The sequence below is a fragment of the Varanus komodoensis genome, unplaced genomic scaffold (genome assembly GCF_004798865.1).
Source record: "Varanus komodoensis strain SLA01 unplaced genomic scaffold, ASM479886v1 scaffold1, whole genome shotgun sequence".
Taxonomy (NCBI): Eukaryota; Metazoa; Chordata; class Lepidosauria; order Squamata; family Varanidae; genus Varanus; species Varanus komodoensis.
Genome location: NW_025335268.1, coordinates 37,994,145 through 38,010,197, shown reverse-complemented (window position 1 = coordinate 38,010,197; position 16,053 = coordinate 37,994,145). Strand labels below are relative to the sequence as shown.

Genomic DNA, 16,053 nt, shown 5'->3' with positions numbered 1-16,053 from the left:
AACCAGTTAACTGAGGAGGAGTGATTCTTTACTAAACTTTTTCAGGCAAAGACTGGATCGCCATTTCTACTAGTTCTGAATTTTGTGTGCTGTGGAGGGACCTACAATGTACCCTCCAGTTTTCTGAAAAGGCTTAGCATATCCTGAGAGGGGCCAATCAAGTTATTTCGTTCAGCGAAGGTCACACTGTAAGGAGAAGGAATTCCCACTGTTGAAATAGCAAAAGGCAGCAGTGGGGACAGAGGGCACCTTGATCAGCACCAGCTGTGCTGACTGGCTAGATAACTCTGCCTACGACAGTACTTAATGGCCATGCTCAGAGAAATTAAGTCAGTGGATGGCCTTCCATTGGTTTCTTAAAAAACAGTGCAGGCCAAGGTAGGTCAGAAAGTTATCTGCTGTTGATTAGAAAGAACTTTTACACCACATTCTTCCTCAGGAAATAAAAGGAGTATCCTAATGTGTAACTGGCAGTTCTTCCTATCCTTCTTGGAATGACCTGCTGAATTTCCACATGACCCTTGCTAGATAATTCTTCTTCCCCAAAGATGCTTCAGGTGATGCAAAAGGATATATATGGCATAGATCTGAACAGTCTTGCAGAAGCATATTAGCAATGATCAGTGTCAAGGTAGAGATTTCTCTCACAAAAAAAAGCTAATATTCCATGATCAAAAGGGTGGGGGGGGGGAGCAAGGCATTGTGCGACCATGACAGAGCACTCTTCAGGTTTATTTGTGTATTATTTAAAATATCTTATCCTGACTTTTATTTTGGACAGATCTCTAGACAGCTTACAGAAGACCTAAACTGTAACAACATGTTAGATAAAACCTAATTCCAAAATATTAAAATATGCAATAAATACAATTCTGTATTAAATAGCTAAAATCATTCAACCATTAAATACTGGGTAAATTAAAAGGTCTTGGTCTTGTGCAGAAATAAATAAAGGGTTTGGGGAGCAGGTTCCATAGCTGGGGTGCCACTACTTCTCTGGGCAGCCACTCTTTCAATCACTTCCAGAAATGGCTCCTGGAGAAGGACCTCCGTGGAAGATCTCAAAAAGAAGGTTGTATTAAATATTAGCCTAACTTAAGTCCCATTTATTTCTACTCTCAGTACAACCCTCTGAAGTACCTGAAGTATAAATATGGACAGTTTTTAGCCATTATTCCAGAACATAGATTTGGAATAATGATCCCACCTACCTCATAGTTTTGCTTGAAATATAAACTTTCTGTCTGTTATAGTTCTATTTAAAGGTATGACAACATTTTTCTTTGGGAGGCACAGTGTTGAGATCAAACAAGAAAAGTATCAGTCCATGTTTCTAACAGTTTGTAAAAGAGCTTCACAACTCTGAATACTGAAATCTAGCTTGAGTTGATTTTGTGATAATTCATACTGGTGCAACAACTTGCCATTGCGTGATAAGCTCCTTTAGAAACCTCACTTACTTTGGGAACTCCATGTTCTATATGCTTGTATTTCCTATTTAAACATTTCTGATTTTAAAAGTAACTCATTCAAAAGTTGTTTTTCTATTGGTAACACATTTGCATTTCACCTTTCCTTCAAGGAGATCAGTACAGCACAAGTGAATTGTTGGGTGGCACCTGCTGAGCACTTCTTTATAGCATAATCGTGCTGATGTGACTGAATTCCTAAGCTTCCTTAATAGAAAAAAGTTTCATTGATGGGCTTACTCTGACTCAATCATGCAATGGTGAGTGATTAATCTTGCAAGTAAAATGGCCAGACATTCTTTTTTTTACTCACTTTAAGCTCCTCCATCCTGTTCTGGATTGTGGACAGGTCAGACGAATGACTTGGGTCTTGTGCTTTCAGTACTTCTTCAGCTTGTGCTATCCAGTCCTCCAGCTCTCCTAGGCTTTTAGTAAATGTCTGATAATCTTGAACGCCAGCCTTAGATTTAAGAAAAGAAGGCTCATAAATGATAACATATAAGGTTCTTTTGTTTCAGTTGCAGTGCCTCGAATATTGAACAGAGTCGCTGCTTACTTATTTTCAACGCTATTACGTTACTTGAGAGCTACTACCATTTAATTTGTTTTTTTCATATTGTGTGAACCATAATATTAGGATTAGGAAGAAACAAGATGGAAAATTTGATCCCCTGTCTTCAGATATTGGGGCTGCCTTCTATTTCTGTCCCCTGGAAGGCAGATTCTTTCAATTAAAGTCTTGGCTAGGTAGCTGGACTAAAAGTCACTGTTCCTGGTCTGCCTGTTCTTCTTCCCTATCCACAGACTGGAGCAAGGAACTAGTTCTAATCAATTTAATCCTCCCCTTCTGACTTGACAGAAGAAAGAAGTCAGTGGGTGCCTCCTAGGGCTGAGTATTCTTGTCGCTCCTTCCTGCAGCCATCCCCTAAGACTCTCTCCTGTAAGATAGGCTGAGACTATCTTACAGGCTGGGTCTCAGTTCCCTTTTTCCATCCTTGCAAAAACCAAGAAGGAAGAAAGTGCAGGTGTGACCTACTGCCCCCTGTCCAGGCATGACCCCTGTCACCAATACCAGTGGACAGAATGGGCCCTTCTGTCCATCCCCCCCCCTTCCCTCTTCCTTGGGTTGTACCCCCTGTATTTGGGTGCCTGGATAACAAGAAGGGGGAATACATTTATTCATAACAAAGCAAGTGGAATTTGGATCCTTTTTCTAGACATGAACCAAACAGAATGATGCTAACCAAAGTGGATTCACTTCTGTTTCAGGCATCAGTTCAGGCTATGGCTTAAGGAACTATACCATGCATCGCATCAAGGTTTCCATTGTTCTGGGGCAACTCCTGCTTAGTTTGGGCATCCCAGTGAAAATAAATCATTTGAATGCCCTTCATTACAGACCAAGTTGCTGAAGGGAGTGCTCACCATCAGTTGATATGGTTGGTATCCAACAGTACTGAGGTCATGGGATAAGAATGTTCTTTGTGGGAAAGCTGATGTCTTTTACACAAGTGATAGTTCCAGATGTTGTGTAATGGTGGCAGCACGAGAGCCCCAAGGCATACTACTTATGCCCAGGAGAACTGTTCCCACTCCTGTAGTCAGTGGGAAGAGTGAGTGAGGATGGTGCAATACAAGCCAAGGTGCTCCTACCTGTAATACAGACTGCTGCCTGCCAAGACCCTGTTCTAACGAAGATATGTTCTGCATTAGAGAGAGCTGGCCCGACTGGAGAGCTGCCGCCGCAGAAGGCTCCACCTGTTGCTTCAGCTGCTCTCCCAGTTCATGCAGAACAAGCAGAGAGTCTTGCACTGTCTTCATGCCTTTAAGCAAGTCCTGCAGAAATTACAAGAAGGAGAAACAGTGGACGAAAGCTGTAAAGAGCGTTCAAAGCTGTGGACTGACCAGCACATGTTTCTGAGGGGGTAATTTTTATGATGTGTGAAATGATTAAACTTGGAACTGACTCACACATGCTAATATTTAAAATGGAGCACAGCTGGGACCCTGCCTGCACAGCAGCCACTCTGAATACAACTTCACATGCATATCAGGCAGAATGTGTATATATCCTGGTATGCTATTCATGACCAGTCCCTGCAAGCTGTGGAAAGGAATTCACTTGTGCCGTTGTGAGCACATTTAGAGGCCTGTGACTCAGCTACTTTCTTCAGTGTTGGAAATGGAGAATTAATATCCATGGAACAAAGTACTGCATTTGTGAGCAACAATGCTATGGAAGGAAGTGCCTGTCTGGTCAGTGGATGGCTCAGCTACACAATGACTTAGTTCCAAGGCTTTGGAGACTGCATGATATGTCAGTGCTACCTCACCACCCACAAACAACCTGGATCCAGGAGGAAGGAAGCAAGCAAAGCATAACACTGAATCTCACTTTCAAATTTAAGAGTACCTTTTGGGTTGGAATTCATAGAATAGAATCATAGAATAGTAGAGTTGAATGGGCCCATGAAGGCCATGGAGTTCAACCCACTGCTGTTTACACCTTCCCAGGGGAAGGAATGTCCCTTAGGGCCTTGGGTCGAGTTTTGAAATGGAAGAAATGAGAGGAAGTCTTCGAAAAGGCAGATTTCCTTTGAGGGGAAGGTTCAGGAGAAAGGGACCATGTGGGCAGGAAAGGGATTGAAGTGTTTCATTCCTCACACAGCCAGCCAATTGGTATGAGCATTAAGCTATTTTTTTCAGCATCACTTGCTTATTTCACATTAGGATTCTCACTGCAACTGTAGACTATCTGTCTTGACTAAGTGTGAGGCCAAAAGGAAGTGGATTATGACATGGTGTTTGGTGTCTGCAAGGTAGGACTCCCATCTGAACCCTGAACAGCACCCTGCAGAAGGCCTGGGCTGTTCGCTTTGTTAAAGACTTTTTGGAAGTCCAAGCAAACAATGTCTATTGGACTGCCCCTTTCCATAAGCTTATTGGCATTCTCAAAGAACTCCAATAGGTTAGTGAGATGGGAAGCCATATAGATTTTTCAGTAGAGCCTGTACCTCTGTGTGCTTACTGGTTCCATCTTTAATGATGCCATGGAGCAACATAAAGGGCCCACGACCAATCATGGCTTTAAGGATGAAAGGGGGGGGGCACTTCCAAAAGCACTGGGCTTGGCTCACTTCTTAAAGCTACACGTTCCTGAAGTCCTTTGCTGGAACTACATCTCTCCCTGCAAGCAAACCCTCCAATCACTATCCCGAAGTATGTTGTCCTGAAGTATTTATGACTATTGTTCTGACTGTTTAGCTTGTGTTTGCTGTCTTGGACCTGATCTTGTTTAAGTGGACATATAAAGCCTTAAATGGCTTGTAACTGGGATATCTAAAGGAACGCCTATCTCCATTCATCCCTGTCAGACCACTCAGCTCATCAATGGAGGCCCTCCTTCATGAACTCCCTCCAAATGAGGTGAGGGGGAATTGGCAAGGAAAAGGGCCTTCTTGGCCATTGCACCTCACCTTTGGAATTCTCCTCCAAGGGAAATGTGACTGGCACCCACTTTATCTTGCTGTTGACACCAAGTCAAGACTTTTTCATTTAGTATCTGTTTTTAGATCGGATTATTGGTTTGCTGCTGGTTTATTGTTTTATTGGTTAATGTTGTGAGCCATCTCGAGGCTGTGTAGCAATGGGGACGGCATATAAAAACTTTGAACAAACAAACAAACAAACAAACAAACAAATAAATAAATGTTATTGGTCATATTGTGTTTATTTTCCTCCTGTTTCCTATACGGTCGTATTTATAATGTATTTTAATTTTACTTGTTTTATGGTTTTGTTTCTTATTGTTATTTATTTTTATTTGTATTTAAATATATTTATATTGCACACTGTAAGCCTCCCAGAGAGCCTTTGGCTATGGAACAGCATAAAAATGCAGTAGATAGACAGACAGACAGACAGACAGACAGACAGACAGACAGATAAGTGGATATGATCCTGCTTTACTTGACTCATTTCCACCTGCACTGAACCATGAATGGCATGTACTACAAGAATGTAGTCAACCAAGGCTAAAAGCTGACAAAGCAAGGACTTTGACTTGTTCCCCCTCTGCTGGACAGCAACTGCAGTTCTTAAATGGATGGGGTCCATTTCTGCAGTCATCTGCAGCAAGGATAAGAGAAGCTGCAGAAGAGTCATCTTCTGAGTCAGGTGTGATAGGCGAGCCATATCCATGCATTGGGTTGGCACTGAAAGCTCTGTCCCAAGTGGGGTGATTCACACTTCAGTGAAATCTATGTCTTTTTTTGGAGTAATGCCGAGTCCAGAACCAGGGGACAGGACATCATGGAACAGTAACACAGATTTCCATTTTCCCCACTTACATTGCTATCCTGAATCCAAGTGGTGACTTCATCATCCGCAATGTCCTTGTTGCCTGCGACCTTGAGGAGTTCATTTGTCCGATCTTCGTACTGCTGAACTGTGGAAGAGCACTGTGTGTAATAGTTCTTGTACTTCTGCCAGAGCTGAAGCAGTCCCTTACTGGAGTGCAGATGCTCGGCAATCTCTTCAAGAAGGTTGTTCCACCTGGCAATGATAACAAATGGCTGTGATGCAAAGGCACTGGCAGAGGCCCCAACTCCCAAAAGGACTGTGGAAGAAACTTTAATTGTTTAGCAATACTCTCACAACAGGCTATAAGCCAATACAACTACTGCTTCTGTTAGCATTCTGAAAAAGTAAACCTAACATGGTCATGTTGTTGTTGTTGTTGTTGTTTAAAGATGGGGTTTTATTTGCTGTAATTTGACAGCTCACGCTGCACTTTTATTGTATCACCATCCTGGGACCTAGTGAAGGAAAACATGTAAAAACTTTAAATAAATAAATATTAGATTGTTTCTGGAAAACTCTCTTTACATTATGTGATGGCCCTTTTTGTTCCCTCCAAAAGCACTCCCCCAAGACATAAAGAGATGGGATTTTAAGATGTAATCAGGAGAACCATGTGGAGATAAGTGCCAAAGCATTACGCAGAATGAGGTGATGCATTAAGAAATCTAATTGCAGGTAGAAGGGCTGTATTTTCTTATGCTTCTCTATGCAATTGTTTAGAGTTATAATGACTCTTTATTAAAACAGATATTTATTATAGATTTTACTTCAAATACAATTATGAATAACTTCATACCTTAAGTTCATTTCTTTCAAAGTGTTGTTGAGTGCTTCTGTAACAGGTGGGTGACACTCTTTCAGTAACTGATTGGTCACTGAACCAAACTTCTGTAAGCTATGGTCCTTCTTTTCCAATTCATCCTGCAAATTCTAAACATAGAATATAAAGTGGAAAGAAATGTACAATTTATTAGATACCCAGGGGGTAAGACTCATTCAAAAGGTCATTTACAGGCCACTTTTGGCAACCTTTTTGCATACACTGAAATTGTGTTAGCAAATAAGCTGAGAAATCCGAAACCTCTATTGAAAAGAATAGTACAGAATGGTTTGGACACATTTTAAAACTCCTTAAATAATATTTGACAATAAGCAGTTTTCCTTCCCTATAAAGCTTTGCTAAGTATGTAAATGCTTTAGTTTTCATATCTTACCTGAAGGTTATCTACTTGAATTTTCACTGCTTCCAAAGAACCTGTAAGGAGATGAAGTCGAGAGAGAGAGTATCTGGCTTCCATTAGGTAGCTATTCAGTTCATCATAAGCTGCTTTGTAACTGCTCCAAATATCGAGAACAGACTGCAACAATATTTTCAGCTGGCCAACCTGACAAAACAAAAGCAAAACTGCAATAAATATTAAAATTCTGAGTCTTATTTTCTCTATGATGTGTGCTACTGGCAACCAGGAGTCATATGGTTCAGCCATTCCCAGCCCTTCCCCAAATCATTCTGTGGGCAGCTGCACCTGATGGGGAAGGCAGCTGGTTCTACAACCAGGAGTCCATGAGCATTTGAGGACTTCCTCTTGGCTTTGCAGGACTGGGCTGAGCATGAGGGTACGTCTGCGGATGCTAGAGGGATGCATTTGGAAAGAGTTCATCCGAACCCTAGTAAAAGGTGTAGAACACTAAGAGTTGTCAGCTCAGTTTAGAAAAATCAGATGTTAATATAGCAAAACACACCCCTTTCACAAGTAAGATGAATTTGCAGCTTTGCTGTCCCTTGATGTTCTTGCTTCAAATGAGAGAAATCCCTTTGCTCATAAAGACTTGTTCATGACCTTGTCTCTTGACCATGCCCTTCTGACTTTCCACACTAGTCCTTCATGAGATTTTGGGCACTCCTTGATGCCCTTGAAGCGCCATCTCTCTAGCATTCAGAAGTGAAAAATCCCCACCTTTCTTTTATGCTCCAATACTTGCTTACCATGTGATCCAAATTTGCCCAAGAATGGTTGAGTTTTTGAAGTGAGCTCATGACAACAACACAGGCTTCTTCTTTTTTATTTTGTATCAGAGAAAGTCCACTCTGTTCCACTTTTTCAACTTCCTTTTCTTTTGCTTTTATTTGCTCTTCTAGTTCCTGAAAGAAATACAGATTCCAATGTGGTTTCCTTTAACTGTTTAATGTTTTCAAATGTTCAAAGCACTTCAATTCCTCCCATATAGTGATAATACTAGGATAGACAGGAAATTCTCACAACTCTCTAAACATCATAATTCACAAACAATAAAATATGAGCCTATAATTTGAATAATTCATTTAAATAACTCATTGAATAATTCATTTAAAATGAAAAAGTTGATTCAATATTGTTATATTCAATATGATGTTGTTCAAATAATCGATTTACACAGCAATCCTGTGCATATCTACTTAAGTGTAAGTCCTGTTAAGAACATGAAGCTTATTCTCCTAAGAGAGTTTAGGAATGCAGCTTTAGTGTAAAAAATGCTTCATATTTTCACTGTCCCAGTAAAAACAACTATATGTAGTAGGTCACCATTCTTGCTACCGATACAAAGAACGGAATAGGATATTTTATTTTATTTTATTTTATATATTTTATTGTATATATTTTAAAATGTTATTTTAATTTTTTGTTGTAAGCCGCCCCGAGGCTTCGGCGAATGGGGCGGCATAAAAATGTTTTAATAAATAAAATAAATAAAAATATTAAGAGATGGTGATTTGTTCAGGTTGGTTGCTTTATGAACCTATAGCTAGAATAGGATTTGAGGCCAGTTCAAACTGTTATCATGACTTTTCCCTCATACAATCTTCTCCTAATTTCACACGAGAAATGAATGCAGTCCTTAGCACATAGCCATGTTCCTCTGACGTTCATAATGAGCAGCTGGATGTGGTTGATGTCTGTTCATAGAACAGCTTTAAGGGATGCACTCTTCACTGCACATTCTAATACTTTCTTGCACACTTAGAACCGAATTAGGGTTGCAGAAAGAGGGCTCCATTTGCCCTCATTGACATACTCATGAGACAAATTCAGCTGCCTACAGGGCTACAAGTAACTGGATTGCTGTAATTACTGGTTCTCTTTTGCAAATGAAAATAGTTCTCTGTTTACCAAAAAACAAAACAAAACTCCCCCCAAAACACCCAGTCTGATTTAGGAGATTGATCTTCTAACAGAAGCACAGCAGATGCCATAAGTGCTGATTGGTTCTTCTGCCTGCTACTTTCTATGCTGTGCTGGAGGGTTCCACAAGCTTGCCGAAGATTTCAGGGAACACGGGAGACTGTAAAGTGGAGGTAGAATTACCCAACACTGTTTTTCCTCTTCTGTTAGGTATCTGTCCATCATTCTGTTTGCTATGTGATTCTGTTAGGAATGTGGACAAAGAAGGTTCCTTCTTTAAGAATTTTTTAGCAGCAAATAAAGGAAACAATGGCTGCTAGTAGGCAGAAAAGAAAAGGAAAAAGGAAAAGTAGAAGGGAGTGTTTTTGTCAAGTGCTTTTCACACTCCTCAAAACATGATTTTCATGCCAAAAATGTTTGATGGCAAAACTGTGGCACAACCCTAACCTGCCTTTTTAGATTGCGAACATATGAAAAGCAGTGCTGGATCAGATCTTTTGTCCAGCATTCTGCTTCCAGTGCTGCAAACCACACCTCCCAGGGGGAACTCGCCTGCAGGACAGGAACAGGAAAGCCTTGCCACCTGTGCTCCCCAGCAACTGGTACTCAGAGGCACACTGCCTCTCGGGGATATCCCCAAGGCATATCCCCAAGGCATATGGGGAGGTACTATCATGATCAAATGTCCTCCATGAACTTGTATTTTAATTTGAATTTCACTTTTAAAACCAACTCAGTTGGGAGAGCAAATTCTTTCCATTGTACTTGCTAAATCTGAAGTACATCTGTTATTTTCTGGCAACCCACAGCCTTACTCTTCTTTAGTTTATAATTTAGTGATTTAATGATTCCTTTTTATATTATGAATTACAATTTGCAATTTTATTTATTTAAAACATTTCTATGCTGCCCCCATTGCAACAAAGCCTCGGGGTGGCTCACAGCAAGAACCAAATTATACAATAAAAATATTAAAACCCGGTGCATCTCGGCTTAAATTTTTTTTTAAATCCTACAAATAACCAGTAAATTAACACTTAAAATAAGTTTTAAATAAAAAGGTCTTAGCCTGGTGCCGAAAAACAAATAACGATGGCACCAGGTGGACCTCTCTGGGGAGCGCATTCCAATTATATACATTTCAAATCAAAAGTAATCTCTACTGAATTTGGTAAGAGTAACTCTCATTTAGTATAGACAGGACTTCAGTCCAAAGGCTTTAATGGAGCTTGTATATTTGGAGGTCTACAACAAAGTACTTGAGTCAGAATTAAATGGCCTAAGATCACAGGAGACAAATACAACAGGAGCCAAAAAAGACTGGCATTAATTGTTCCAATCTCATAAGTGAATTAAATTTGTTGTGGAAAATAAGACTCCCTTCCCTGTTTCAGGATCTTTATCAGCATAGATAAATACATGAATTCTATTTTTTGCATCACATTAAGCTGTAATGTATGCAAACCAAGAAAAAATCAGCTTGTTTTTAATGGTCAAACCCTTGCCTGAACTTATGTGGGTATCAGTGATTTACACTGTTTCATCATGACAACAAATGCATCAAGTTCTGGATGTTTGCCATGTGCCACTAAGTTACACTGAAAGGATTTCTCACATGGCTGACTCCTTTCTGAAGTTCCATAATCCACAGAATGGAAAAATCCAAAGAAAGCTGGGTAAACTGAAGTCCTATTGAACTTCATATGTCTGGAGTGTTCAATTGCCTACTTAAATCAGTGGTAAGCTATAGCATGCTACCTTTTTGCTAGTGCCTCCTGTTTTCACCATTGTTTTAGCACTCACTGTTCACTTTGCTATAATGTGCTCCCCCCCGGCCCCATTTTTGTTGCATTTGTTGCAAACAAAGTCTTGGTCTCATTTGTTTATATGCAACCATTTGATTGCATTGGCAAAGGTGACCTATATGGATTTGCTCAAAGGCATTTGCTCATTATGTCTGCTATACTGACAGGGTACATCACCATAAAAAATTACATGGGTTGCCAGAAGAGTTGATGAAAAGCATTAAGCCAGTACTAAAACAATATGAACATTCAATGATATCACTGGTGGGTAATTTGTTTGGCTGCCTTGAATGTACTCTTCTTCAAAGAAAGTTTTTGAAAGTGCAGAGCACATGGACTTTTAACTCTGAATATAACTTTGAATGCTATACCAAGGAAGAAAATCTAAAAATGTTGCAGACAAAAGTTTTCCCATATACTAATCTTTGTTCAATATATAGTCCACAGACACACTGAAGAATTTGGAAAATCAGTACAGACTAGTGTTCTACCAGATTTCCCTAAGGTTTGATTTTCATTGTGAAGGTTACTGGAGAGCAGGGAAACAAGAAAATATTTGCACCCCCACTACCTTTCACTCTTTATGTTTTGAGAGAATTTTCTACACAGTTTTCTACCAGCCTGAGACACTGTGAAGGATAGTATACAAAAACTTGAAATAAATATATGATGCTAAGATTGCCTGATAGTCTGAAATGAGTTATTTTTAAACGGCAATAAGGCAGGTAAAGAAAGGTTTGTTTGCTTGCTTGCTTGCTTGCTTGCTTGCTTGCTTGCTTGTAGAACTATGTAATAGACATGAGAAATAAACAATGCTCTTTTTTGCACTGAGAAACACTGGCAGAAAATAGGAAGCTATATACACCTCATGAATGGCGAATCAAGAAATCAGACATGCAAAATCAGAAATAAAAGAAATGGCCTCAGGGACAACCAGAAAGTGAACAGGAGAAGTACAATTCTTAAGAAGGCAATAAGCAAAATGATTTATACCTTGATAAAAAGAGAAGGACGGAAGAAATGAAAAATAATTTTCTAATAACGTTTAACAGTGCATTTTTATTCTTGTAGTTCCATCAGTATGAGTATTAATTGAGTAGCATTTCTGCGGGAAAATTCAAGAGAAGCCTATCCTCTCCTCTCTCACAAAGCAGTAATATGACCAAATGACTGGTTGTTGTTGTTGTTACCTGACAGTCTTTCAAGGCATTCTGAACAGATGCCTGATCTCCAATTTTCTGTCGTTCCTTCAGTCTCTTCTCTTGAGTTTCAAACCATGCTTGCAAGCACTGAATGTTGTTTTCATACTCTGTCCAGGATTCCAGGAAACCTTCCAGCAACTGGATCTGAAAAAGATATGAACATTTCTTAATGAAAGAACTAACAAAGACTTTTTTTAAAAAAATTGAGCATGCCCACTCTGGCCCAGCTCATTCAACTTCTTAGGCTGTGCTCATCACCTTTTCTGTTATCAGTCCCTGCAGGACCTGCCAGCGTCTGTTCATCACTCCAAGTTGCTCTGCAAAGTCAGTCTTGTCACTGCGTTTACTTTCCACATCCTGACTACTAATCTGGAGCACCGACTGGTTAACGAAGTCCACTGTTAACTGTTTACAATTTACATCAATCTTAAAACCCTGGTGAAAAACAGAAAGAAGGAAAAACTATCAGGGATTGCTCACAGATATTCTATCTATCTATGAAATTTATGAAATTCTAAGAAATCATCATTCTTGTTTGCAAATGACAAGTAAAATTATTACATCAAGCTTTGATAAATGTGCAGTGATAATGCCTAAATATTGTGTGTTGCAAACAGAGCTTTTTGAAGGACTGCTATTACATCCCCAAATAGAGCTTAAATTGTTAAGATACTGGGCTGGACGGGGTTATCCCTCTACAGATGGAAAGGGATACTCCTTCCATTGGTGGAGGGTATTGAGATCCAGCAGAGACTCACTTTGGGAGAAAGGAGACAGGCTGGAATTTTCCCTGATTCTTCCTCCTTCCTGCAAGCTGAGAACCACTTCACATGCTGTTAAGATTTTCCAAGGTTGCAGGAGGGTAAAACTGGAAAACACCACTGCTCTGGCCCTTTTCACAGCAAGGTTGCCCAGTTTGGACCCTTCTGCTCCAATGCCTTGAATTTTGGCACAGCCAAAGAGCCTCCTGAAAATTAAAACAGCAGTTTGTGCATTTTCTTGAAGAGAAAGTCCCTGTAGCAGAAGCTTGTGGGCATAATCCAGCTGTTGATGCTGCTTTGGGTTTTCACTATGAAAAAAGACACCAGTACTTCTAGTGAGTCTTTTATTGCGCAATGTGCAGAATCAATGCCTTCATTTTGTAGGATTAGTTTTTTACCACAAAAAATATGTTAGAGAGAAGATAGAACGCACAACACATGTTGAGTGCTAGCCATTAGGCCTCCTCTATCTAAAAGCATGCTTTGTGTAAAATCATGGATTAACATGGTATCTGATGTACTAAGTTAACATCAGCACAAAAGCTGCCTTCATTTCCATTAGGGTTGCTTCAACATGTAAAGCAATATAAATGCCGCATGATTCTGCTGTTGCATCATGCTGACATATCAAAGGGCTGATATATTGGCTACTTTACAAAAATTCCCAATTACTTACCTTATATTTCTGAAGATAATCCTGAATGATTTTGTGTCCCACTACATTTTTTATATTCTCCTCATCCTCTAAAATGATATTTTCCATCAATGAAATCCAGCTCATGACTTCTGTGATGGCATGGCGAGAAGGAAGCTTGTCCATTTGAAGCTGTAAAGAATTTAGACCCATGAAATCCAAATGATCTGATCTATGCCAGAATGGCACCTTTTAGAATTATTTCATGCTGTGAAATGCTTTTGTTTTTCAATGTTCTATGACACGTACAGACATGTGGAGCATGCATACAGTTCTGAAAAATGATATGCTAAGGTTTATACACTAGATAAATTAATACCTTTTGAGTAATTTTGCATCTTGGCAACATTCTTACTGAAATTTGGTGCCTATGACTAAACATAGTACAGAAATGAGGTATTGTCAGTGTTAGACGTGCATCATTTTCTTCAGATATTACAACTGCACCGATCTTTTATGCCTTCAACTATGCTCCAAACTATTTTATTCGGAAACAAGTCCCACAGACAATAATGCAACATACTTCCAAGTGAACAGGGTGGGAATGGAAGGTCACGTTGCTGACTCATCATGGTTCACTCTGTACGTTACCAAAAAGTGTGATATCGTCCATGTTGTCTCTCAGTGTTTTTGTAGCATCTATAAACTAGACCAGCCTGAGCAGAACAAATTACATGGCCTTGGTGCAAACATGATCTTCTGCAGGCCTGGCACTGTATAAATCCATTCTTCTGTGAATGGGCTCTTTGTTATATACTGAAAAATGTAGATCTTGGGGTAAGATTCTACTGCCTAGCCAGTTATTTCCTCTGTACAGCCAGTGTACAAAGAGACAACATAGAACCTCAGTGTCAGTGCTGAACAGTCCATTAAATCATAAGCCCAGCACTGAACCTACAGCAGCTGTGGGACATCCACCAGGATTGTAAAGAGTAGCTTACGCAGTAACTAAACCTTCAGGCCAGAACTCAAAAACCTGTAATGTCTCTTTTTTTCCTCAACACTGTACAAAGGCTGGGAAGCAAGACTTCAAGTCACATTTGAGAAACCAGGATCAGGGAATAAGGCCCAGGGGCTGAGGGGGACAACATGGCCGTTCTCAGCTAGGAATAAAGATCTGAGTTTCATTTTAGTTTACAAATCACTTGAAAATGCCTTGTTTGCAACCCCAAACACACATGCATGTTCTCTAAAAACATTTGCAAAGCCTTAATCCAAAGCTTGCTTGCCTAGGAAGGCCTCCACAGTTATAAGTGGTCTATAAGCAAGCAAACAAACATGTACTTGAAAAAGGCAGAACTTTCTCAAAATGCACTTTTCCTATTTGAACAAACAGCAAAGAACAGGGGAGAGCCAACCTGGATCTTTGAAGTAGAGTTTGGACCCTTGAGTGAACTCAAGCTAGGGATGTGTGAGAAACCTGGTGGGGGCTGGCGGTTTGCCATCTGGTCCACAGATTGGCCCAACTTGGTACCCCAGATTCCTGGCCATCAAACCCAGTGTGGTTCCAGCCCTCTCAAACATGAATTAAAATTGTCTTCCAATTTCAAAGGGGGTTGCAATTTGAGCCAGGAGAAATTTGTGTAAATTCTGGCCATAATTTGTGCAAATTGATACTAGAATGTTTGCAAATATCCCTGGCTTAAAAATAAAAAGCACACATCTTGTGGTACCATTTAAAAATTGCCATGATGCTGAAAATCCTTCAAATGTATGCAGGTTGAGATTCTCAGTATCATCCATCCCTATTTTCAATAGGTTTTGTGAACAGTGGACTAGAGGAAACAAGTTTTAATACATAAACATTTTTTGCTGAAGTGATTATTAAAGAGTGTCATCAGCTTATTGGAATCCCATATCAGAAGTATCTGAAAGATTTAATGATTTCAGTTAGCCATGGTAAAGGTAAAAGTTTCCCCTTGACATTAAAGTCCAGTCATGTCTGACTCTAGGGGGTGGTGCTCATCTCCGTTTCCTAGCCGAGAGAGCCAGCGTTTGTCCGCAGACAGTCTCCGTGGTCATGTGGCCAGCATGACTAAACACTGAGGTGCACGGAACACTGTTACCTTCCCACCAAAGTGGTACCTTTTTATCTACTTGCATTTGCATGCTTTCAAACTGCAAGGTTGGCAGGAGCTGGGACGGAGCAATGGGAACTCACTCTGTTGTGCAGATTCGAACCTTTCGATCAACCAGCCCAGCAGCACAGCAGTTTAAACCACTGCGCCACCTGCATCCCTTTCAGCTAGCCATACTTCCACATAAATGTGTACCTCTTTTCACTCTATATGAGAGCACTGTGCAAATGTAATGTGTTCAGATGCAACCACTAACGTTTGTCTTACCTGATGCAGTTTTTCTTGCACTACAGGAATTTGAGTGAGCAGCTCTGTCCACTGGTTGTCAATCTGCGACAGCCCTGCCCGCAGAGATGCGGTATCCATCTTCTTCAGCCGGAGAAGTTGGTTTCCCGTGCTCAGAACAGTAGACTTCTGGGATGACTTGGCATCAACCTCTTTTGAAAATTCCTGAAAGTATTGTCATTTGGCATAATTAGTTTTGGTAAGCAAAACAAAAAGGTGCATTTTTGCGCTAGGAA

The 16,053-nt window shown here is 40.1% G+C and overlaps 1 protein-coding gene across 8 annotated transcripts in view; it reads right to left on the bottom strand.

Annotated features, from left to right (window-relative positions):
* The window catches only part of SYNE1 (spectrin repeat containing nuclear envelope protein 1), a 317,660-nt gene that overhangs the window by 80,023 nt on the left and 221,584 nt on the right, over positions 1–16,053 (bottom strand). For all 8 annotated transcript variants that reach the window (XM_044422636.1, XM_044422576.1, XM_044422595.1 and 5 more), the window contains 10 exons: positions 15,800–15,982; positions 13,437–13,586; positions 12,258–12,434; positions 11,988–12,143; positions 7,819–7,974; positions 7,046–7,216; positions 6,628–6,761; positions 5,819–6,023; positions 3,123–3,305; positions 1,783–1,929 (listed from right to left, as the gene is read on the bottom strand). In XM_044422636.1, coding sequence (XP_044278571.1) covers positions 1,783–1,929; positions 3,123–3,305; positions 5,819–6,023; positions 6,628–6,761; positions 7,046–7,216; positions 7,819–7,974; positions 11,988–12,143; positions 12,258–12,434; positions 13,437–13,586; positions 15,800–15,982 — 1,662 coding nt within the window. The remainder of the gene's footprint in view (positions 1–1,782; positions 1,930–3,122; positions 3,306–5,818; positions 6,024–6,627; positions 6,762–7,045; positions 7,217–7,818; positions 7,975–11,987; positions 12,144–12,257; positions 12,435–13,436; positions 13,587–15,799; positions 15,983–16,053) is intronic.